General features: G+C 45.5%; 2 protein-coding genes across 7 annotated transcripts in view; one reads left to right on the forward strand and one right to left on the reverse strand.

The window, feature by feature from the left end:
* Window positions 1-25,641, forward strand: part of Nhsl2 (NHS like 2) — a 243,221-nt gene that overhangs the window by 198,492 nt on the left and 19,088 nt on the right. Inside the window, exon 2 of one of the 4 annotated variants that reach the window (XM_029473274.1) lies at window positions 24,982-25,137. The exons of the other annotated variants lie outside the window; for them this stretch is intronic. Within the exon in view, the coding sequence (XP_029329134.1) occupies window positions 24,982-25,137 (156 nt within the window). The remainder of the gene's footprint in view (window positions 1-24,981; window positions 25,138-25,641) is intronic. 4 annotated transcript variants of the gene reach the window in all.
* On the reverse strand, window positions 20,243-24,952 carry Rtl5 (retrotransposon Gag like 5). Of its 3 annotated transcripts, none has more exons than XM_029473280.1 (2): window positions 21,216-24,952; window positions 20,243-20,805 (listed from the first exon to the last, which is right to left on the reverse strand). In XM_029473280.1, the coding sequence occupies exon 1, from the start codon at window positions 24,518-24,520 to the stop codon at window positions 22,721-22,723; it is 1,800 nt and encodes a 599-aa protein (XP_029329140.1). In that variant the 5' UTR covers window positions 24,521-24,952; the 3' UTR covers window positions 20,243-20,805; window positions 21,216-22,720. The 3 variants fall into 3 exon arrangements, with proteins under 3 accessions (XP_029329140.1, XP_029329139.1, XP_029329138.1); XM_029473279.1 differs by having other exon boundaries at window positions 21,242-24,605; XM_029473278.1 differs by having other exon boundaries at window positions 20,905-24,605.

Here is a 25,641-nt window from a genome sequence, read left to right on the forward strand (position 1 = left end):
TTTCCTTGTGGCCTCGGCTTACCTGGCCCTATGCTACTTCTCAGTGTCCCCTGGAAATTCTAGTCCTTCCCAAGGTGCAGAAGGTGTTGCCAAGTGCTGGCTACCAAGCCCTCACTGCACACAGCACCAAAATAAACCCCCGTTGATATGGAAACGGGTCAAATTATTTTAAGAAAAAAATTGCTCCTTTATTAAGTCGTGTTGTTATAGAAACCAGAATTAGAAAAGTAACTTGGCCATGGAGGTTAAGTGCAATATTTGGGGACAGGGACTTTTCCAAATAGTGGAAACGATGTGTGAACATGTTTGCCTGGCATTTGTCTCTATGCCAGGAATGAGGGTGAAGGTCAGTTTAGGGTCCCATTGTCCCATCTGAATAGGTCACTCTGCAGGGCCTTGCAAGTGCGGTACACCAAGGCATAAATCATTGTGTAAGTTGGAGCTAACGGAAGGGGTGTCCAGCACCACCCAGTATGCAAATTAACACCCCCTACTAAGCAGCAAACTGAGTGTCCCAACTTCCTGGAATTAGAAGGCAGCTAGGAACTGTAAAAGTGGCTCAGTGGTTAAGAGCACTGGCTAGTCTTCCAGATATCATGAGTTCAATTCTCAGCAACCACATCTGATCTGATGCCATCTTCTGGTGTGGTGTGTCTGAGAACGTGGATGGTGTACTCATATACATACATTAAATAAATAAATCTTTTTATAAAAGCTCTTTTAAAAAAAACAAAGGCAACTAGACCTGAAAAAATTATAGATACCTGATTTTCACTGTCTTTTTTTTAAAGACAGAATCTCATTTTGTCGCTTTAGCCTTCCTTAAACTCACTCTTTATACCAGGCTAGCCTCAAACTCACAGAGACCCACCTGCCTCTGCCTCCTAAGTGCTAGAAAAATGTATGTGCCACCACATTGACTATAAATGTAATTTAAAAAAACTTTTCTAGAAGAAATCCTAACTGAACCTGGTGTAGTGGTACATGGCCATAATCCCAGCACTCAGGAGGCTGAGAACTTGTAGGCTAGCCTGGGCTACAGCCCTGTCTTGGTCTCAAATGTAGTGTTTTAAAATGACTGGAGATAGAGTTTGATGTTGGATGCTTATCTACCCCTAGTGTCACTGCTCTGAAAAAATGAAACCTTATCTGTTTTTTTCAGAAGGCTTTTAAATTTGTCATATATATATATATATATATATATATATATATTACTAAAAGATTCTCAAGGAGCCTTTAAAATCCATTTTATCCAATAAATAAAAACATAAAAATTGCACATATCAATGTTTCCATAAATGTATATATCAGATGATATTTAAGTCAGGTTAACAGTCAGCTCTTCAACTGCATATCTTGAAACTCTATCTGCCTTTGCAGAGCGGATTGGGAAATTAACTTCTGGAGGGACCTGAATTTCAACATGGACCTATTGTTTACCAACTGTGACCTGCGCAATTTATAGTCTCTCTCAGTCTCATTTTCACAGTGAAAATGTGTTGTGGGAATTAGAGATAATGTATGCACAGGGCTTGTCTGGTACCTGATATATAATAGAGACCCAATAAATGCTTTTGGAGGCTTGCCTGGGGAGCTTTTAAAAACAGTTCGTGTTGAACACAACTTGGAGCAAATAAGTCAAATGTGAACCTTTGAATAGGTATTTGGATGTCCCCGGATGGTTCTAAAGTTCAAGCAGGGTTGGGAACCCATACCTTCAGGCAAATGTATGCCTACCCTGGGCTCCTATTTGGGCAGAAAGATAAACATGCTTATAGAGAAAACACTCAAGCATACAAAAGCCAACACTCCGGTGTCTACCTGTGGATCAGACTGTGAGCTTCCAGAAATGATTATTATGGTGCCTCCCCTCAGGAGGGTCTTAAGCAATAGAAAGGACAAATGTTAGAAAGCAACCACAGTATTTATGGCCAAGGCTGCATGTAGCTGGGGTGCTGTGTGTGTGTGTGACATCAAGTAGTGAACTCTACGAAAAGCCAGCTGTAAGAATTACAGGACTAAGCATGGTGGTGCACACCTGTCATCTCAGAGCTAGGGAGGCTGGAGGCAAGAAGATCAAGGGATTGAAGGCCAGTCTGCGCTATATAGCAAGACCCTTTCTGGGGAAAAGTAAGAGAGAAGGAAAATTTGCCGGAGCCATCACCTTTTAGTGGCCGGTAAGGGCTGCGGGGACTCTGAACAGTCATATTCTGTCTTCCTTAGACGACAGAGTGGGTATTTTCAAAAACAGCTCAAGTGCAATTCATGTACTTGTTCATCCCACATGTATTTACTGAGCATCTCGTATATGCCTCTGACTATGGCTATGCTGACAACCAAGACAGATGAGGCCCCTGGCCTGCTTTCACAAGCAGTTTAATAATGATATCAGTAAAGGAGAAAAGTTTGAAATGGTGGTAAGTAGTGTGAAGAAGAGCAGAGTGACACGGCTAGAGTGGTTAGGATGGGGACAGCGTAGCACAAAAGCACAGAAGCCTTCCTGAGGGGATCTCTGAGCACATACAACTAGTGTTTCTGGCAGAGTGAATAGTGATGCAAGAAGATCTTAACCATTGGAAATTGGCCTGGCATATTTGAGGAGCAGCAAGAAGGCCTCTGTGATGAGAAGGCTATAAGCAGAGAGAGTGATGAGTAGTGAGGCCAGACTGGAGGCAGGGAGCAGAGGCCAGCTAGCCCAGCCCCTGGCTCATGCCAAAAACTTCCATTTTAGTATATAGTGTGGTGAGAAAGAGTGGGGAGAAGTGTGGGATGTGGTTTGCCGTTTTTCTTTACTTGAAGTAAATTTGTCTTGCCATAAAAGTCACCTATCTAAAGCATACAATCCAATGGTCTTAGCATAGTATTCCCAAGTATGTGCAACTACCACCACATTTGAGACAAGGACATGTTATTATCCCCCAAAGGACATATTTCACCCACGAGCAGTCACTTTCTCCTTCTGCCAACCCTTCCATCCATCCCCACCATCCATCTGTTTTCAAGCTCTATGGATTTGCCTCTTCTGGACCCTTCATATAAACAGAATCATACAACGTGGGACCTTTTGTGTGCAACTTCTGCTACTTAGCATGTTTTCAAGCTCCCCACGTTAGGCCACGGTGCAGCAGTTGGTTCTTTTCATGGCCAAATAACGTCCAACTGCTCTTCTCCTTACTATTACCATTTGATGAACATGCGGGTAGTCCGGTCATTACTTTTCTGTTGCTATGATAAAACACCATGACCAAGACAACTTATAGAAGAGTTTACTTGGACTTACAGTTCCTTGGGGTTAAAGGGCAAGATGTTGAGTGGAAGAAGCAGGCATTGCAGGTCTTTAAACTCTCAAAGCCAGTGACAGTCTTCCTCTAGCAAGACCACACCACCCAAACCTCTCAACTGTCATCAGTTGGGGGCCAGGTATTCAAATGCCTGAGACTATGGGGGGACATCTCATTCAGAGCAACACAGGAGGTGTAAGTTCTCCATTTATTCATCTGAGGAATTACCAGGCTATTTTCCATAGTAGCTGCACCACCATTTTCCTCCCCAACACAGTTTCCTGATGCTGGCCATCCTACTGGGTATGAAGTGGTCCCCACTGCTGTTTAGTTTGTATTTCCCTGTGAGTTTGGGCTTCTTGTCCTGTGTTTTTGGTCATTTGAATCAAGATTTCGCTTTGTAGCCCGGAGTGGCCCAGTACTCCCTGTATGCACTCAGGCTGACCTCAAACTGAGCATCCAGCCCCTACAAGGCAAGTACTGGGACTGCAGATTTGCATCACCATGCCCAACTGTTTTTTGCCTTTATTCTTTTTTAATTTATATTTATGGGTGTTTTGCCTTCATCTATGTCTGTGTACCACATGAATCCAGTGCCAGAAGAGGGCAGTGGATCCCCTGGAACCAGAGTTATAGATGATTGTGAGCCATCATGAGGGTCCTCACAATAGAACCCAGGTCCTCTGAAGGAGCAGCCAGTGCTCCTAACTACTGAAGCATCTCTCCACCCTTTCCTTTTTATTATTGAGTTATCAGAGTATACAATACTCTAGATAAAAATTCCTTAGCAAATACATGATTGGCAAGTATTTTCTTCATTTTTTGAGTTAACCTTTTTCTTTTTTCCCTCTTTTTATTTGTTATTTGAGAATTTTATACATGCATATAATACATTTTGATCGATCCCAGCCCTCGTTTTCCCTCCAGTTCTTCCCTGCCTATCCCACCACTTTTCCTACCAACTTTACCTGCTCTTTTTTAAACCTTCCCTGAGTCCACTTAATTAAGCCAGTTTGTCCGTTGGGTGTAGGACCATCCACTGCAGCCTGGGCAGCCTCTCAGGAACCGCATCTAAAGTAAATTGACTGTCCCTCCAGTCACAGCCATTAATTACCTATAGCTCCTCAGCTAGGGGTGGGACCTCATGAGCTTCTCCTCCTCACCCATGCTGGAATTTTGGCTGCCTTGATCTTGTGCCAGAGCCCTTTCAGTTTCTTGACGGTGAACTTGGAAATTCAAAAGTTTGTAACCTCAGTGAAGCCCAGTGTTTCTATTGTTTCTTTTGCTGCGCATGTTTGCTTTTGGTGTCATATCAAGTAATCCACGGTCTCATTCCTAAGCGCATTTCAAGAAAATTTCTTTGTTGTGCAAGGAAAAGATAGGAGACGGAGCTACAACGGACCAAGCAAGAGACAGGATCAGAGAGGAGCACTTTGTCCACAGCTTCCTTACTCTGGAGAAAACTCTATGCACAGCATCTGATTTCTGGCTGAGGGTGGAGCACTGAACCCTTTGAGGTGATCTGGACCCAGGCACACTGCTGAGCTAGCCTCATTCTCTTGCAAGACTTTTATATACATGTCACTTCCTTCTTCTATCCTGCTTTGAGCCCTGTTGGGCAACTCAGACATTTGAAAAGACACAGGCTGTGGATCAGGTCAGAAGGTAATCTGGGTGGTCTCCACTGGCCGGGAGGAGCCTCTGTGGTGTCCATTCAGCGTAGGACCTGAGAAAAGCCCTTCTTCTGGACCTCAGTTTCCACATCTGATGCGTCAGGGAGCTGGATAAGGTTTCTGACAAGCTTCTGAGCCTTCGCTTCTCGGTTTTCACAAGGTAACTAAGCAATAAATATTTATCATGGTAGCAAGGGAGAGCCTACACTAACTACCAAGTAATGTTGACAGTATGATCGAATCTTTGTTTGACATAGGAAAACTTCCAGAAAGATATACTCAAGGTATCGACAATGCTTGCCTCTCATGTCACATTAGGATATTCCTCTTTCAATCTGTTTGCTTTGATCTCTAATGGTGATAAACTTGTTTTTTGAAAGAAAAAGAAAAGCATGATAGATAAAAGTTGACAAACTTTTAAAGAGAGAAGTTGTCTAGAAACTATTAGCAGACAAGGGAAGTGAGAAGGTGGCAGCGGAGTATCTTATCTGTCAGCGGTAGAGCTGCTCACCCCACAAACCTCTCTTCATGCCAAGTCAGCTGTGAGGCTGACATTAGTGTGGGACAGCTGTTGCAGGGGGCTCTTGGGATCTTCATCTGTGAAAAGTGGGTGGGTCAAGGGACTGCTGTAAACTCAGTGCTGTCAGAACAAACCCCCTCTCCAATACCTCCTCAATCCTGGGTAGGCCTGTGGTGCTAAGCTGGAAGCTCTGAGTTGCCTTAAATTGAGATGAGGTCGCTGCTAGAGAAGAAAGTGTGACATTAGATAAAGCAATCCTCAAATATGTTAGCTAAAGAAATGCCTTCTTTTGGCCACTCTCCCCTCAAGAGGGTAATCATTTATCCCTGAGATGATACCTGGGTGGCTCATCAAAACACCCACTTCCTAGCAGAGGTGACCTCCATGAAGGTAGATATTCAGAGCTTCTTTGCTTGCTCATTTGCTTGCTTACTTTTTCTCCTTCCTTTTCCTCTTCCCTTCTTTTCTTTCTTGTGTATATGTGTGGTGAGAATCGAACCTAGGTCCTCACACATAGTAGGCAAGCTCTCCACTACTAAGCTACAAACACACCTAAGGGATTTCTAACAATGAGAGAGAGAGAGAGAAAAAAAACATTGTTTAACTGTAGTGAGGCCTGACTGCACCTGTCACTGAACACTGATCTCTAGCCAGACTCCTGTCCTTGGGCAATGATCTTTGCAGGTCTACCTAGGCAGGTCTTTAGTATCCCAGGATCCAGGCACTACTTTAAGCCCTATGATCCTTTAACGTCTCTGAAAGTTATCATTGAGGGGAACCTAAGTTCAGGGAGTTCACACAGCTGTTAGGTAGAGGCAGTCTCAAAGCTAGATAAGTCTAGCTCCATGGTGCACCCCCACCCCCCGGGAATATAACTGCCCAGACTTGCCAACCATTTGTTTCTTGGTCCTTGGTAGTGCTGTTTTCATCAATCAACATTTGCTGAGCTGGGCTCACTCAGCCAAACCCAGAGCTGATCTTGACTTAGTAAAGAGCTCCCTTTTCAACAAGACTGTGTCCTTTGTGGTGACAGCTTTTTTTCCCTACCATGAACACGCCTGAATTTCCTCAAGTTTGGGGGACAGAGGAGGCTGTAGGCAGTCCAGCTGAGTTAATCTTGAGTTAATCTTATTAGTCTGTGAGATCAATTGGCTGCAGGCACCAGGCAAGTGACAGCACGGGCATTAATTCAGCAGCAGTTGGAGCAGCCTCACAGCCAGGGACTGATTTATCAATCCCTTTAATGGATGGGATCACATTTAGCTAATTGTGTCTGAGGCTGGCACAAGTAAGATGACCTCCTTGTGATATGGGTCTCCTGCAAAGATGAGGGAATGAAAGAAGAGTCTAGGTGGCAAGTCATGCCACCTTCCTGGCCACTCCTGTTTGGGTTCCAGGTATCTCTGAACGCTGTGTTACTGTCTCGAAGGCAACATAGGCAATGGTTATCAGAGCATAATCTTTGTACCAACAGCATCAGCATCCCTTGGGAACCTGTTAGGCATGCAGATTTCTGGGTCCCATGCTCACCTTCAGCTGGAGTATCTGAAAGTGATGCTAAATATTCTAGGTTTTTGTTTCTCCAAAGAGTTGTGAACACAAACTCTGGTACCAGGCAGCCTGAGTTCTATCCGTATGACCTTGGACAAGCTCTGCAACCTCTCAGTGTCTTTTAACTTCTTCATCTGTAACATGAGAGAAATAATATAATCTGCTTTACAGGATACACACACACACACACACACATTCCTTCAGCATGACAGTGATTCTGAGTGGATCATAAAGTCAATATGATTTGCTAAGTAAAATTCTATCATTACTTTGGCGGGACTTATGTATAAATGTATGTGTAAGTGGACAGGGTGAAGTTCTTGAGTGCTTTCTTTCTACAGTCACAAGCTTTTGAAATATGATTAGAGATAATATATCTTCAGAATCTAGTGAGTGTACTCTGGTGAAGTAGATAAACATAGTACTTCCTGAATAAGTAATGGGCAGAGTGGAAGTCAGGACTACTGTTGAAGACTTAGGGTGGTCCCACTGCTATTTGTGGATCTCATCCCCACCTAGGGGCAGGAGGGTAGGTCTGTGCTCCTCGGGTGACATTGCAGTAGCATCAAACTCAAGGTTACAACAGTTTAGAATGCGAAAGATATGAACACATGCCTGTTGCACCAGAGGAAGCTTAACCACAGTATGAAGTATAGCTGACCCAGGGAGATCCGCTGGGGAATGGATATGAGACTAAAGGGGTGGACACAACAGAGAGGGAGAGAGTCCATCTAAGATGCAGGGAGGTCTTGGAAGCTGCCCAAGTTCATTGATTGCTGTGGAGATATCTGAATTACCTGATGAGAGCTCAAATAGATTTTAATTTGCAAAGGTATCCAGTTGGTCAGTGGAGTCTCTACTCTTTTGTCATCTCCATTCTGATTGGGCTATAAAATCTGATATAAGACTGGGAGAACTGATTGCAAGACCAAGTTCCAGCTCAGGTGATTGAGGGAGGGGTACAGAAGTAGGGTGTGATTTGAAGCTCCAACCACATATGCTACTTCCAGCCCCACCTGTCCCTATTTAAAACTATGGTACCCAGAATCTGTATTCTAGTAAGAGTTTAGCATGGTGCTTGCCTCTAAAGTGTATTTCTTTGCATTCCAATAAACACTTTAATTCTTGATGGGCCCAGTGCCTAGTCACGTATGGTCACTGCCTGGGCTTTACTGAGATGCACTGGGATTTTTGCAGTGTGTCACATGGTCCTATCTTGTCTTGATGTTTCAGTACGGTACTATGGTACACTTCTGCTTTGTAAGGCTTGGTGTTCACTCGTGGGTTTTGTTTGTTTTTGTTTCAGAACAGCTTTATTGTGACAAAGCATGAACACACCATAAAATCCACCCCTTCCCAGTTGTGCAATTCAGTGAGTTTATACTACACTAGAGTAACATCAGAGAGTATGCAGCCATCACTATCATTATCAATTTTAGAGCATCACCCTAGTGTTTCTATTATGGGTCACTCACCATTGCCTCTCAAGCCTCTCTCCAGCCTTAGGCAAGCATTGATATATTTTCTGATTTTATGAGTTTACTTGTTCTGGATATCATAAAATGGAATCACTCACTATGTGGCCTTTTGCATCCAAATTCTTTCACACTGCTTGATGTTTTCAAGGTCTATCCCTATTGTAGAATGTGTGAAGACTTCTGTTTCGCTGTATGATTGATTGGTTTATCTACTGGCCAATTTGAACATTTGCATTGTTCTACTATGGGGCTAGGATAAAATAGTTCAGCGATGAACACTCATGTTTAAGTTTTTATGTGGACATATATTTTCATTCTCTTGGGTACATTCCTAGTAGCAAAAATGTTATATCATGCAATAACTCTGTGTTTGACATTTTGGGAGCTTGCAAGGCTGTTTACCAAAGTGGATTTATCATCAGTCTATGAGGGGAAGAGTTTCTACACATCCTAACTAACATGTTTGTTTGCTTGGTTGTTGTTGTAGCTATCCTAGTGGATATGAAGTAGTATTTTTTACTTTTATTTCCTTGGTGATTAATTGTGTATTGAACATCGTCTTGTGTGTTTATTGGCTATTTGTGTATCTTTGGAGAAATACCTTTTAAGAGACTTTGCCAATTTTTGACCTGGATTATTTATCTCATTGATTTATAAAAGATGCGTATACATTTTAGATGCAAGTCTCTTATCAGATACATAACTTGCAAATATGCTCTCACATTCTGTCTTTTCACTTCCAGCATGGAATTACTTGTAACAAAATGTTTTAAATCTCCATGAAGTCCAATTTTTATTTTTCTTTTATTGTCATATCTAAGAAACCATGATCTATTTAATCTAATGTCTCAAAGATTTATACCTATGCTTCCTAATTTTTGTAGTTCTAACTGCTATGTATAGTCCTTTGGTATACTTGGGTCTGCTTTTGTTGTGCACATGAGAATGGATTCCAGCTCCTTTTTTTTGTTTGTTTGTGGTTTTTGCATTTACTCAATCAGTTGTCCCCAACACCACTTTTTTGTTGAAAAGCCTGTTTCTCTTTGAATGGAATTAGCACCTTGGTCAGAGGTCAGCTGTTTAGGCTTGTCTGGACTCTCAGTTCTATTATATTGCTTTATATATTCGACCCTAAGTTTGATACTTAAAATTTTAATTATCAAAAACTTGTATAAAGTTTTGCAATCAGCAAGCGAGTCCTCCTACTTTTTTTTGTTTGTTTGTTTGTTTGTTTTGTTTTGTTTCAAGATTGTTTTAGCAATTTTGGGCCGTCTGAATTTTCATATAGATTTGAGGGTCCCTATGTCAGTTTATACAAAGAAATTGGAAGTGTAATAATAATTGAGTTGTATCTGTATAGCAATATATAGTAGTGTTCTAATAATACTAATTATTCTAATCCATAAGAATAGAATATCTTTCTTCTTGCTCTCATTGTTAACTTTTCCATGTTTTGTAGCTTTCACTATACAGATTTTTTTTAAAGATTCATTTATTTTATGCATATGAGTACATTGTTGCTGTCTTCAGACACACCAGAAGAGGGCATCAGATATCATTACAGATGGTTGTGAGTCAGCATGGGGTTGCTGGGATTTGAACTCAGGACCTATAGAAGAGCAGTCAGTGCTCTTAACTGTTGAGCCATCTCTCCAGCCCCTCAGCTTGTTTTCTTATAGAACCCAAGAGCCCAGGGATGGCACCATCCACAATGGGCCCTCCCCACTTGATCACTGATCGAGAAAATGCCTTATATCTGGATCTCATGGAGGCATTTCCTCATCTGAAGCTCCTTTCTCTGTGATAACTCCAGCCTGTGTCAAATTGACACACAAAACCAGCCAGTACAGCCCTCCTTTTCATTTTAATTCTTTGAGGTTTTGTTTTATAAGACACCATCTCACTATGTAGCCTTGGCTGACCTGGAGCTTGCTCTGTACACCAGGCTGGCCTTGAACTCATAGAGATCCAGCTTCCTCTGCCTCCCAGTGCTGGGATTAAAGACGTGTGCCACCATGCCTAGCTATAAATATATTTTTAAAAAGAATAAAGCCTGGTGGTCCCAAGGTCTCCATCTCAACACCCCATCCTAAAGTGTGTGTGTGTGTGTGTGTGTGTGTGTGTGTGTGTGTGTGTGTGTGTGTGTTTCCTTAGAGAGAGAGGGGTGAGTAGGTACGTAGGTACATACATATTGTGGTGCACATATGGAGTTCAGAAGACAACTTTTGGGACTCAATCCTCTCCTTTCACCTTGTTGAGGTGTTTCCATTGTTTCTATTGCTGAGCAGTGAATTCCTGGATAGCTGGCTCACAGATTGACAGTTGATTCTTTAGGCTCTGCCTCCCATGTCTCCATAGGAATAGTGGCATTATAGATGCTCACCATCACATCTGCTTGCTCGCTTGCTTTCTTTCTTTCTTTCTTTCTTTCTTTCTTTCTTTCTTTCTTCCTTCCTTCCTTCCTTCCTTCCTTCCTTCCTTCCTTCCTTNCTTTCTTTCTTTCTTTCTTTCTTTCTTTCTTTCTTTCTTTCTTTTGGTGGTTTTGAGACAGGATTGTTCTGTATAGTATTGGTTATCCTGGAACTCACTCTGTAGACCAGGCTAGCCTCGAATTCACAGAAATCCACCCGCCTCTGCCTTGCAAGTACTGGGATTTAAGGCGTGCACTCCTCCAAATCACCCCTACCACCCCACTCCCCAGCCACATCAACTTTTTACTTTTATTTCAGACATGGAAATCAGGTCATCAGGTAGTGCTTTTTACACACTGCTTTATTATTTTTATGATGATATTGTAAATAGAATAGGCGTCTTGTTTTTAATTAGTGGTCAGCACTGGATTCTGAATGAACCTTATTTATGTCCGACCAGAGCTTTTCCATTGAACTACAGTCCTAACTCTCTTTTTAAAATTTTTATTTGGAGATGTAGTCTCACAATGTTGCCCAGGCTGGCCACAAATTTTATATCATTCTATTAATGTCTTCTAAATAGCTGGGATTATATGCTCGTACTATCCATCATTCCTGATTAATTTCCTTATTTTGTTTCAGATTTTATTATAAGCATTTAATAATACATTTTTTATAATTCATATCAAACACATTATTTCTAATAGATTTCTAATGGATTTCTTAGAATCTTTCATTGTGGTCTTTGAAATTTAATTTTCTTCTTCCTTTCCAATATGTAGGTGTTTGATTTAATTTTTATTTAATCATTCTGATTACAACCTGTATGTATTAGCTACTTTTCTGATGCTGTGATAAAATATCATGATCAAAAAACAACTTAAGGAGGAAAGGATTTATTTTACCTTGTGGCTGTAGAGGGATAAAGTCCATCCTAGTGTGGCAGAAGCAGTAAGCAGACAGATCCCATTTAATGCCAGACTTTCTCAGACTGGCCAGCGATATAAATAATGACACTGAGTCGTTTTAATATTTTAAAGCTTAGACCTTTGCTGGGCAATCTCCCAATTACTCTGTTCCGTCTGATTCTATCCTCTGACCTGACTTGAAGTCAAGTCTATCTCTCTGCTCCATCCATCCACCCCAAGTCAGCTGGCAAATCGTCCCTGAGTCCCTCTCTCTGCCCATGAGATCCACCCTCCACTTCCTGCCCAGCTATTGGCTGTGAGATCTTTATTACAACCAATCAGATACAATTCTAGATTACCTTAGGCTGGTGAGGAGGAATGAATATTTACAAAATATGAGATGGTTGATGGACCATAGGGGAAAAAAAAAAATACCAAGATCCTGCGAGCATTTAGCCCTCTGCTAGTACAGAACTAACAATTAAATAAACAGAGACACACCTTCATACAATGTACCCCAACATTTCCTCTGTGTAAAGGAAGCAGAGAACTGGAACAGAAAGTGGGGTTAGGCCATAAAACCCTCAAAGCCCACCCCCAGTGAGGCACATCCTCCAGCAAAGCTCCGTCTCCAAAAGGTTCCATAATTTCCACCAAACAGCATCACCAGCTGGAGACCAAGTGTTTCTATATGTGAGCATGTAGAGGAGAATTTCTCATTCAAACCACCACATTCCAGTATAATGTTGAATGGAAGTAATAGAGAGTAAACCCTGCTCTTATTTCTCATCTTAGGGAGAATGTATCCTGTGTTTCCAGACATACTGTGTTGTGTTATTGTGAGTTTCTCTTACATGTTTTTTTTTTTGTCAATTCTTAGTTTGTTTGCATGCTTTTAACATGAAAGGATGTTGAATAGTTTTTATATCAAATCCTTTTTTTTGCTAAGATTGATCATGGTTTTGTTTTTCATTAATCACTATGACTTGTTACATTGATTTTCAAATGTTAAGACAATCTCGCATTCCTAAGATAAATTCTACTCGGTAGTGGCGCATAGTTACTTTTATCTTCCTGGATTTGGTACGCTAATGTTTTGTGGAGAATTTTGACATCAGGGATGATGGTCTATATTTGTGTTGTTTGTTGTCGGTGTTAGTGTCAGAGTAGCACTGGCCTAATGCAGTGAACTGGAAGGCATTACATTCTCATCAATATTGAATGACTCTATATACTTATTGAATGAGTTTCTAAAGAGTTAGTGCTACTTTTTCTTTAAATATTTGGTAAACTTAACTAGTGAATTGGTGAATTTTTCTCTTTAAGAAATCCCACTGTGTGTACACTATATTTTATTTATCCGTTCATTTTCTTAAAAGATCTATTCGTTTGTATTTTATGTGTGTGAATCTTTTGTCTTCATCCAAATCTGTGTACCACATGCATGCAATGCTCATGAAAGCCAGAAGAGGGCATCAGATTCCCTGGTCATAAACTACTGTGCAGGTGCTGCTACCGGATTGTACAGGATCACGCCTCCTAATCAGTTCAAACAGTTCTACTCCTGATGACTAAGCATTCAAATATATGAGCCTATAGGAGCCATTCATGTTTGAAGCACCACAATGTGCAGAGGTCAGAGAACGATTTTCGAGAGTCAGTTCTCTCCTTCTTCCATGGGATCCAGGGATAGAACGCTGGTCGTCAGCTTTGCACAGCAAACACTTTTATCTGCTAGACCATCTTGCTGGCCTCATCTTGAGTCATTTTTGACAGTTTGTGTCTTTCTAGGAACTTAGTCATTTCATCTAGGTTGTCTTTTTGGCTTACAACTGTTCACAGTATCTTTCTTTCGGATTCTTTTGCTTCTTTACAGTCAAATTATAATATCCCGGTGTTTACTTCTGAGATTTAGTCAATGAGAGCCTTCTGCCTCTCTTTCTTGGTTAGTCTAACCAAAAAATAAAAATGTTTTTGAAATCCGATTTGGCCTCCTTCTGTCTGTGTTTGGACATCTAAGAAAGTCCTTCACAGGCAAAAGCCTATATCTCTCCCATGTGTAGCTTTCAGCCAGAGCCCCAAAGCATACATTTCTGTTCCTTGTGCCAACTGAGGCAAATTGATTTTGAACCCGCGTCTTTAGTAACTAGTGACTGTGGCTCACAGGGCTGTCACGGTCCTACCTCTTGCTGTGGGAATTAAGCTGCAGCTTTTTAGTACGTGGCCCTCAGCCAAAGTGGCTCATTTTGGAGTAAGTATGAGGGCCTGGAACTGAGCCGAAAGCATCAAGTTCAGACCAGCAGGAACCCTGGAGCAAAGCATTGTGGATAGGCCTGGGGCTTGATCTTATTGAGCACTGTCCACATTGAATCCTGAATGGGAACAGAACAAGGAAGGCCTCCTATCATTCTGACCATATGCCTCCTTGGTCACAGTGCCCAGGACTGTGCTGTCCTGGTTGGCAGGGATTCAGATGACAGGTGGGAGACTCAGGAAGGCAGGAAAAGGCATTTGAGATGTGGGGCAAGGGCTGATTCTGACTGATGGCCTAGGGTTACTGACCCAGTTGGTATCTTTTCCCCTTTTCGCTGCATGCCCCAAGCCTTACCTAGGCCCTGTGCTTAAAGTATTTACTCGTTCAGAACTCTAATAATTCATTTACTGTTACATTCAATAAAATATCGACTTCTAGACTAATGAGACATCTGTGTCTCTTGTAAGCGGGTCTCAATTTTTAAACAGAGCAAACCCCACCAAAATTTCCTTAATGAGAAAATGAAGAGAGAGAGAGAGAGAGAGAGAGAGAGAGAGAGAGAGAGTTAGAGTTAGAGTTAACTCTCTGGAATGGGTGTATAGTGTACAAGAAACCTAAACCAACTGTGACAGCTTCAGCCCCACCCCAGGCTGCTGCCTCAGGACCAAGAGGAAGAGGGAGCTGCCAGACTTCATGATTTCTGTAAACAGTTCTTGAAAAAGAAACCACACACTTGTCCCTCTGCCAGCCCGCAGCTTGTCCCCACAGCTGACAGGGCAGCCATTGTCTTTTCTCTGATGCCCTCTGGCAGGACTCCTTAATTTGAGCTCCGTGGCTCTCTAGCAGGTCTCCAGCTAGAACTTAGGAGATCTGAGAACTTGCGGGGAGGGGGGGGGATCATTTGATCTTTTCTCTGCTAACCATGAACAGGAATTTTAGCATTTCCTTGAAGTACAAACATAGGCAACACATCACAATAACATTAGCCGTATCGTGATTTTCTCACCAAGAGAAATCACAGCTATTTTCCTATCAGGTGACAGTTGTTATGTCTCGGGGATCACCAGACTCTAATCTCTAGACTTGCCATTAGGCCTTGTGGTTTAATCTATTATTAGTGATAGAACTGGACCACAAGGTGATAAAAAAATAAATCATGACAATCTCATATGATCGATCTCCTTTGTCATACTGCATATCATATTCTATGCATGTAAGACAAGGAAGAATGTATCTCAAAAAAATATTCTTTTGAGATAGGATCCAGGTTTCCTAAACTGCCAGAGGCATTCCCACATGAGTCACCAAGGATGACCATCCTGCCTGAGCTCTTAGGCGACTTGTGCTCCTTGGACCTAGTTTTGTTGTTTTGTCTTGGTGTTTGTGTGCTTTTGTCTGTTTGTGGAGATGGTGGAGGAGGTCTCACTACATAGCCAAGGCTGGCTTTCAAGTTAATGTCCTCCTGCCTCAGTTTACCAGGTGCTTGGATGAAAGGCATGAGCCACCATGCCTGGGCCCTGGTTGTGTGTCATTGTTTTCTGTTTTTCTTGAGACATGGTCTTACTAGGCAGCCATATCTGGCCCCTAGCTGGCCGTCTATCTGCCTCAGCTCTGGGATTACAGGTGTGTGTCACCATGCCTACATCTCCTGGGCTTCACTTCTGAACTATACAACTTTGCCTGTCTGCATGCTAGTGTTACGATGCCTGTTGGCTTCACCTCTGTGCTGCGTGTCTTAATCTACCAGAGCAGGGCAAGTGGCACTGCTCGTAGGAACGTTGTGACAATAATAGAAAGCATTTGAGCTTGAACTCACAGTCACTCTAGCTAACCAGGTATTGACTATTGTCATTGCTGGTTCATCTCCATATGCTCCACTGCCACCTCCATTTTTAGAAGAAGGAAATTAAATTATAAAGGAACACAGTGATCAAGGCAAGGGCATGCATCACAAGAATGGCAGAAGCCTAGTTCAAGGCCACAACTGTGTAAACTTTAAGGCCAGTGGAAGTCACTCTTCACAACAGAGAGGAGGTCACTGCCCTCCAAGGGATGATGGACATTACCAAGGAGCTCAGCTAAAGAGGGAACAGCTAGCTCCTTGGCAGTCTAAATGAGCTAGGCTTTGCCTTCTGCTCTCAATACACCAGTTAAAGAGAAAAGTAATGATGAAAACCAGATAAAAGTGGTTTTCTGTGTGGCCACATTGAGAAGAGGTAAAGAGGTGTAGTAACTCTCAAATCCATATTTGGGGCTACGGGTGTGGGAACTAATCACCCATTATAGTCTGGGCTCTGTTCTGTCCTGCAGGCTAGTCTGATAAGTTGTCAGAACTCTTCCTGGGAGGCAAGTTCCTCCTCTGGCAAACACCAAGGCTTCAGCCTTTCCCTTCTGCCAGCACTGCAATTCCTGGGAAATTTTTAGTTCTTTGGGTTCCATTGTTTCAGAAGTCTGTTAGCAGAAGAGAATACCACTAGTCTGTCATAGAATGTCCCCCTCTCTTGCTTATATGGCTACAATCCCTATTGCTTCCCCTCTAGCTTTGTTGTGGGGACCTCCTAGCTCCATATGCACAACACCAGCCAGGTCTAAGGGACCAGTCCTCCTTCCAAAGGCAACTACTAGTGCAGTATCCATATTCCATGGGGAAAGTCCACATTCTCACATTGCACAGATCCTGCAGCAATGAGCTCAGGTTGCAACCCAGGACACCCTTGTTCTAGCCTGATGTTTCAATGGGGCCAGAAGTACAGGGCAAGGAGGAGCTCTGCAAGGCAGGGCTGTGTGGGAGCAGAGGTGCTTTCATGAAGGAAGTGATCTTGGAGTTGAGCAGATTGCCAGTAGACTGGAGCCAAGAGTGTGAATCCCACCTCTTCCCCCTTTTTCTTCTCCTGATTGTCCCCTTTTCCTTTCCTTCCCTCCTTCTTCAGAAGGTTCTCATTATAGTGTGCAAGTTGGTCTTGAACTCCTGGGCTCAAACAATCCTCCAGCTTTCGCCTCCCAAATAATTAAGACTGTGGGGTCATGTCATTTCATTCTGCACGTTTGAGTTTTTAGGACAGTTGGATGGGATGTTCAAAGGCCCAGAAGTATGAAAGGGCACGGTGTATAAGGAGAAGAAGGAAGTGGTTCAACATATCTGGAGATAGGACAGACCAGAAGAAGAAAGGAACGTAGCTGGGCAGATGAGTGGGCATGCCTACCTTTGGACCAGATAAAGAAGAATGTCAGAATCAGGTCCAGGAGCCTTCGTCTCCAGGAGAGCCATTGACAATGAGATTTGTAAGTTCCAGAGGAGCACGTGTGTCCATGCACACATGCATTCAAACACACTCAGTAACACTACCCCAGATACATAGAAAGTGGGTTGATTAGTAGGAGATAGTAGAGTTTAGACCAGCAAGGAACTATAGCAATAGTCTAGGGGAGAGATGGGGAGAGGCTGAACTGGGGGGATAGGGAGTCTGGGCTGGATTGTCTGGCCTATTCCATACCTCAGCCAGGTTCATTTAAGTGCGGTAAGTGGGAAGAAAGACAGGAATTGCTGGGGAACTGGGCCTCCTAGTTTCAGCTGTGTGTGGGTCCTTTGAGATAAGCTCCTCCCCCAAGCCATGGCCAGCACTTCACACATTTCATTTTAACCTTTCTTACATTAACATCTGGAGGGGGACCCATGTTCCAGTCCCCACCCAACCCCGATCCTCCATTAGGAGGGCTACTGAGGTAAGGGGCCTCTATTCTACATCTGCATGTGGCAGGTAGGAAGGGAGGGGGTTGCAGGGAGCAGGTCAGGGCCTGCTCACTGTCAAAGGAAATATCCACCCCTTTAAGCCTTTAACCAACTGTTTTCTTCCAAGTATGTCCCCCTGTTACCAAGGCAACTTGAGAACTCTGGGCTTTGTGTTTCTGCCCAGGGTCCCTGGGGAGAGATAGCCTGCTGAGCTTTCCCTGGTCTGGGCAAAATGCAGGATGCACTAAGTGGAGGTCCCCATTCCTTAGGTGCTTTTTCTCAGGAGGAGCCTTCGTTATCCCTTCCTGAGCTCCATAAGCCAGTTGTGACCCTGGAGGGCACAGTCTGCACATCAATAGGCCCAGATTCTTCAAGACAAATGTCTGCACCCACCTATGGAATATCCATAGATATAAAACATAAGAATGTCTGTCTTAGAATCTGAGGTAGGATTCAAGAAGGGGTCAGCTTACAGCAGACCATAGTATATGCTGGACAATCATCGTTATATAGATTTCTCAATTGTGTACTATATGTTAGAATCATCTCTCTGAACTGCTGCCTGCTTTGGGAACTGTATGGGAAGGCTTGTAAGAAACTGGCCAGTAAATGACATCTGGGCTACTTAGTCCCCACAACTAGACTGCCATTAGAATTGTGTAGAAACAAAAGGATAGCTGAGCCAGTATCTTAGGCAGCACAATCCTCTCCAGCTCACACCATCGTTTAGGAAGAGGGCTTTGGGAAGCCTCTTCTTCTTCTCACCCTTCTCTCCCTTCCCTTCCTTTCTTCTATTCTGTCACTTCCTTATTCTTGGCATGCAAAAAGGCTGCTATGAGGTGCAAGGTTCCCTTAGGTTGGGTGCCCAAGATCCCAGGTGGGGCCTGTCTACCTTTGGGTGGCAGCAGCAACCCAGAAAAGCAGTGGTGTCTTCAATGCACACTGCCTGCTTTTTTAAGCCACATCTCTCCTGAGCAGGCTTTTATGAGGCATGGGAGAGGGAGGGGGCAGTTGTTCTCTATTTTCTTAAACCCGGTTGCATTTTCACTTTCAAGGTTGCCATCCCCTAGTCCTCTAAGCATCTCATCTACAGGTATCCTTAGCAGCTACTCCTAGTTCTCCATGCAGAGGCTTATTTATACACCTGCTTTTTCAGCACCAAACTGCTGCTGCTATTCTGCCGTGTACCTTGTCAACTGGGCTACTTAGTTGCTTCTGTGAATTCAACAGTGACTGAACAAGCAAAGAGGGTGTGACCAAAGAGAGGGTGGGGTTGATGACAGGCCTGGAAGACCGAGGGACTGGCGCACAGTTCCCTTTTCCTCTGGCCCTTCACCTGCTCTCATTAGTCCTTACAAAAACTAACCCTAATTACCCTCTGCCTGCAGCATCATGAAAAATCCCAGGGCTGCTGGCATTCCATCTGACCATCTAAAACCCTAGAAGGAGGCCCAGTGCTCACTGGGACAGCTCACAGCCTGTGCAGCCCCGTCCTTCCCCAGAATGGACAATCAGCCACACACTCAGCACTGCTACTGGGCTAGCCTTGCTGGGTTTCTCTGCAAAACAGAACCACCACCTGTCTGGCTCCCTCAGAGCCCCCCAGATGCAGCCCACTAGAGTCAGAGTCACCCCCACCCCCTCATTGGACCCAAGATTCCTGAGATTTGGGTTCCTCAGATTTAAAAAAGAGACAACATTGCCTGGCTGGATTATAGCATTGAAATGTTGGGTAAAATAGTTCGCTGCCCTTTCTTCCTCTCAAGTAACCGGGACTGTTACTATGGGGATGCAGAGCCGGGCAGAATCAGGATACAGGCCAGCCTTGTTAGACAGCAGGACTGACGGAGTGGGGGCAGAGAGGAGCTGTTCTGGGAGCTGACTACCAACAACCACAGGATTGTAAAGAAGCCGTTCAGTGTCACCCTTAGGGCAGTGGCTTCTAAGCCTGTATCTGTCCTTACCTTAAAGAGTAATAAGTAACCTGCTGCCCAGGATATTTATCGGGATGAAGGATAATGGCAGGTTCTCAGGGCTTAGTCCAGCACTCGCAAGCAGGAAGGCTCAGCAGAGGGGAAACAAAAACGTTTTCACTCATGTCCGAGAAAGCTAAGGCAGTCCCAGAATGAGGGTGCAGTGATTTCTGACTCCACACTCTCTAAGAAGCAGGGAGGTCTCGCTGACCCTACTTGGCCTGCTCTGGGAATTTGGTTCTAGCTACTTCACTGGAATCCCATAGCACCATCTAGTGTCCCAAAGTGGAAGGGCCCTTTCTCGCCACCCTGCCTGCCTTCACTCCCTCCTTCCAAAAACTGCTTGTTGTTGCTGGACGTCAAGGCTTCAGGCTAGCACCGATCAGCTAAGGTGCCTGGGAAGTAAGCATCTTGGGTCCCCGTCTATGTTCAGTAACACAGACAGACACAATCTTTACACACCCTTTATTTGTTTTATTGAGGAGAGAAAGCTTTAGCACACAGAACAATTTATCTTCACAGCACAATAATACAACAGTACCAGTAATAACAGTAACACATTTGTTTCTCTGGAGCCTCCGGGTGTCTTTGGATCACCCTTGTACCCTGCATGCATCCCCACCCCCACCCCCACCCCCCTCAACCCAAGGAGGCACTCAGAGCTTCGGACAGCTCTTGTAGCTGTCACTTCACAACAAATATTGAAGAACTGGGAAAGAAGGGAAAAGGTTAAAGGAAGTTCAAAGCCCCTCTGCCCCCAAAGGCCCCCAGGCCAGTTTAGTGCTCATGTGCTTGGTCTCCCTGGTCAGGGCCACAAGCATGCAGATCTAAGAAGCACCGTGAAGACAGGCAAAGCCTGTGTGTGCCATGGGGGGGTCTCTGGAATCTGAGGTACAAGACACCTGCTTCTTGCGCTTCTCCACAAGGACACAGGCAGCGTGACCAGTATGTTGGCATCAGCAGACAGGGTCCATAGCTTCGAGGAATAGAGTTTTCCCTTCTGGAATTCTCGCTTGAGGAAATAAGCTGAAAAAGAGACACAAAACAAAGTCTTCACATGGTTCCCTGTCCTCCTGCCCTGGTGGGAATGGGCAAGCCAAACAACTGAAATGTCTAACAACTGACTCGGGAAGGTGAAATGATTCTGCGTCACACAGACGACAGCCATTTTCAGGCCTGCTGCTGGCCCTCCAGCAGGATGACCTCACCTTGAAGAAAGAATGAAATGCTGCCTCTGTGTGGCGAGGTTCTGAATGGTCGGGAGGAAGCTATTTTGTCCTTAAGGCATTCACTACTTCCCAAATTTCCCATAATGACTATACATTAACTTCTCTCTTTGGGGGAAACCATGGTAAAAGGTAGCAGCAGGCTATAGGAACCCAATTCAACTGATCTTCAGGCAAGAAACTGAAGTGCTAAACAAAAAGGCCCCTTACCTCTTGCTGATGAATAGAGAGCTCACCGTTAACCAGTCTGAGAACTAGGTCTGTCTAGGACTCCTCTTCCTCAAGTTCCTTCTCTGGTCTTAAGTTCAAACTCCAGAGCTGGGTTCTCATCTTCAGACTCCAATGAGGAAGAGACACCATTTGCTGCTTTCTTCCTGCTGACCACGGACAACTTGGGCTCCACTTTGCCCAGCTGCTAGGCACCGCGCAGCATGTTCAATGTCCAGGAACAACTTGGGTCAGCAGTGAACCAGGCTGCCATTTTGTGGCCAGAACTGGCATAATACATGTGCACTTTCCACTGCAGAAGCAGTATTTTCCTGGACCCAAAAGTGAACAGCAGGTCTTTGACTAGGGGCACCTGAGTTGGTACCCAAGAAGCCCCAGGAGTGTGCAGGAGGCAGTCATCTCTTAAGCCACACTGGTTAACTGAAGTTCAACAACAGGCCTAGGAGAGGTTTGCCCCTCACGTGAGAACCATAGGGGTGTTGGCCAGCAACGCTGCAATGAGTCCAGTCTCTGCAGAGCCAGCCCTGTTTTCTCCTTTCAGTACTAAGGACTCCTTAGAGTCAGAGGGGCTTAAAGAGTGGGCCAGCAGGGCTACCCCCACAACCTAGAGGACACAGTCTTCTCAGAGGCCTCTGGCTGGGACTGCAGTCTTAAAGCCTAGCCAGAAGAGGGCCCTGTTCCTAAAGCAAGATTCACTCCTTAGGATGTCCCACCACCTCTGCCTCCCCCTCCCCCTAATGCCAGTCCTGTAGGCAACATGAAAGCGGAAGTAGCCAAAGTCTGTGCAGAGGTCCTGAGGCAGGAGTCTGAGGGAAGGTAAACCCCAGCACTCAAAGTGGGGTCCGTTTGCCCGCCATCCCCCCAAAGAGAGTAAACCTCAGTCAAGTTGTCCATTGCACGTGTGGCTTTGCAGGTTCTCACTGCTCTAGGTGTAGGTTCCCCTTTCAGGCCCTTCTGCAGGAAATATGGCGAGTACATATTTCTTGGTGTCATCCTGCTCGTTGTCTAGTAAGTGGCCTCAGGGCATTAAGAGTTTAGATCTAATGCCTTTAGATCATTGGTTGGGGCAGATCACTCAGGCATTGGGGTGAAGTCAGGATAACACTGTAGAACACAGGGCAAAGAAGCACAGGAGAGGCGAAGATTGGGGACAACTAGAGTTGGAGACAAAGGTGACCAGTGCCATTTACAAGAACAGGCCAAGAGACTTGCTTTGCAACTTTGTGCGAGGTCTGAGCCGAGTACACAGCAAGAGGACTGCTGAGTCCTGACCTCTCCTTTCCTGGATGGCCCTGGTTGGGCACTTTTCACTCTTCTGGTTGTGGTTGCAAAACAATCTGGAATTCTGCAGGTCTTCTTTGGGGTCTTCCTCTGGTCTGGGGCTTTCGTACGGACTGGTCAGTAGATGGGGCACGTACAGCAGCAATAGCAGAGGCAAGGGAAGCGGTGGAAGGGTGTGTTCCCCGTGGCCAAGTCACCCCCAGTACTCACACTCGAATTCGACCTTGAGTAGCTCGGTGGCCCCCCTGCCTAGGAGTGAGGCAGAAGAGCACTGAGGGACATCTTCGCATTTGGCGTTGCCCCAAGCGACCTGCATGGCGAATCAGTGGCGGCGAGTTGTAGAAGGATGAATTGGTCCCAGGAAGGCCCTCCAGAAGTGGGACTCGATTTTGGTTCCTCTGTCTGCTAGAATGCATTACAGAAGGGGATACCCCCAGGTAATTTTCAGCATGGTAGCCTATGGCAGAGCTAATGGTCTGGGTTGACGTGTCAACAAGGACAGGTTCGTCCATCACCATGAGCTCTCCATGTAGGCCGTGGTGGTGGGCAGCAAGTGTGTGCACATGGGCGTGTATGTGCTCGTGCACATACACATGCTCGTGCTCTATCTCCTCCCTCTCTTGCTCCTGCTCTGGCTCCAGGACCCTAACGATAACTTCATCTTCTTCTTCATACTTATTCTCATCGCTATCCTCATTCTTCATCTCCTCCTCCTTGTCTTCTTCCTCCTCTTCCTCCTCATCTTCATCCTCCTCCTCGTCTTCATCATCATCCTCAAATTCATAATCTTCGTCCTCGTCCTCATCTTCCTCATCCTCCATCTCTTCTTCCTCTTTCCTCATCTCCTCCTCTTCCTCCCTCATCTCTTGTGGGAAAGCCGTCATGTGCTGCCTCTGGTCCTTCAGATAAAGCCTGTACCCGCCTGCCTCTTCACCCTCACCCTCATTTTCACTGTAGAACTCCACACCTTCATTTTCATCCTCATTAGGAATTAGTGCAAAGGGGCAGCAGCTATTTTGAACTCCAGTGAGCGAGGCTGTCTTGGGGACACGCACTTTCCTTTCTATCTTGACACACTCAAGAATCAGCTCATCCAGGTCGGCCACTTCAGTTGACCATAAGAGTTCCTTTCGAAAAAAATCTGACAAGCCTTTGAGAAATTGGTTTTGGAGGCGGCAGTCATCCCAAGACAAGAACTGGGCCAAGAACTGAAAAGCATCTGCATAGCTGCCCAGGGTACAGTTTCCCTGCTTGAGCTTTCGTATGGCCTTTTTAGCCACGCGTGAGGGGATGGGGCCACAGAATTCCTTACGGATTTCATCCAGGAAGCGCGGGAAGTTGGCATGCAAGGAGCTTCCTTCCTGAGTGACTGAGATAGCCCAGTCTCTCGCTTCCCCTGTGAAAAAGGAGATCAGAAATGCCACCCGTTCCGCGCCCCCTGGGAAGTGATCCTCATGATCTGCTATGAAAGTCTCTAGCTGCATCAGAAATTCAGCCAGGTACACTGGGTCGCCTGAAAAGGGTTCTATGTCTGGCCGCTCCAGCGGTGGCAGAAGGAACTCAAAGGTTGGCTCCTTTAACATGGGGGAGTGCAGTTCCGGCTGGGACAGGCTGGGTGACAGAGGAGGGTCACTGGACCCGTCGGGGTTGGTATAGTCCTGGACCACATTAATCAAAAGATCATCTGAGACGTACTCGGGATCTGTGCGTGGAGGAGGCCAGCACAGGAAAGGCACCTCCTCCTCCTCCTCCTCTTCCTCCTCCTCAGGAGTGGGATCAGTGTCATTGAGCAGGAACTCAAAGTTCTCCTCGGCAAGGACCGGCACTATGGGCATGGGCCAGCGGATGTAGCTCGAGACATTGCCCCGCAAGGAATTAACCTCGGCCAAGGCTCTTCCGAGCTGCAGGCCCAGCTGGACATTCTCTCCTCGAAGGGCATTTAACTCCTCTCGCAGGGCCACATTCGCCAAGCGGAGGCTATTGAGATTTCCCGCCGCTTCAGACATTGTGACAAGTTCCCGGGGCTTTGAGTGCCGGGCACTTGGGGGTAGTGAGTTATGGGGAGTGCGGGAGGAGGCAGAAATGAGGAGGTGGGCGTGGGAGGAGACCAAAGTGCGGCGACAGGGCGACCCGGCGCAAGCGAGCCCGGGCCACACCCACAGGGGCTCGGTCCGGGACGCGTTACCTCGAGGCAGGGGTCGGAGAGAGAGCAGGCAGCAGCTCGGGACCTGGAGGCGGCAGGCGCAGGAGACAGACGAGACGCTGGCAGAGGTGACGCCAACAGAGGCAGGCAGAGTAGGAGGGAAGGGACTGCGGCAGGATCTGTCGAGGAAAAATCTTGCAGACAGCGATCCCTCTCGCCTTTTAAGCTCAGCTACGCGCGCCCCCCGCAGGGGCGGGCCTTCGGGAACGGAGGGAGCCCACTGGCTCCCGCGGCTGCGCTCTCACTCACTCTCTCCTTCCCTAGCTGCAGCTAACTCGGGTCGGGAAAATGCGACAGCGACTGCCCACTCGAGGTCGTCATGGCGACAGCCAGTGAACGTGTTCCTCTCCTCGGGCAGGCCCCCGAGTGTAGAGGAACTGCTTCGCGAGGCGCAGCTCAATCTCCAGAGCCTGTTGCAAGGTACTGCGAGGGTGGGGGGCTGCCTTAGAGGCGGCTGCGCAGCAGGAGGGAGGCAAAGAAGAAATGGGGAGCAGCAAAAGAAAAGAAAACAGTTCCAAACCATCTCTCTGTTCACCTTCCAGACTGATGATACTAACATTCTGTTTCCAGTGCTGTTGCTCCCTCCCTCCCTCCCTTTTTGGTTCAGTAGTCCATAAAGGGAGAAAGGATACAGGCTGAGACAGGGTAGTGGTCAAGCAATTCACGGAGAAGGAAATGGGAGACTCCCTCAATGGGGACCCACATTCCTTCCAGCCCTCCTGTTATATAGCCCATGCCTTGGGATGCTGGCACCAGAAAACAAAGGGGTTTCTCCTTACCTGGACTCCACACATTCTGCTCTTGTAATAACCCCCCAACCACAATGAGCACCTCCATATATCTCCCCAAGCTGAGGATGTAGCTTAGTGGTAGCATGTGCAAGGCCCAAGCTTCTATGTCCAGCACCACAAAAAAAAAAAAAAA

This window comes from Mus caroli, chromosome X, assembly GCF_900094665.2.
Source record: "Mus caroli chromosome X, CAROLI_EIJ_v1.1, whole genome shotgun sequence".
NCBI classification, from domain to species: domain Eukaryota; kingdom Metazoa; phylum Chordata; class Mammalia; order Rodentia; family Muridae; genus Mus; species Mus caroli.

Coding starts and splice junctions, on each gene's coding strand:
- Rtl5 (XM_029473280.1), bottom strand. CDS start 24,520: ATGTCTGAAGCGGCGGGAAATCTCAATAGCCTCCGCTTGGCGAATGTG.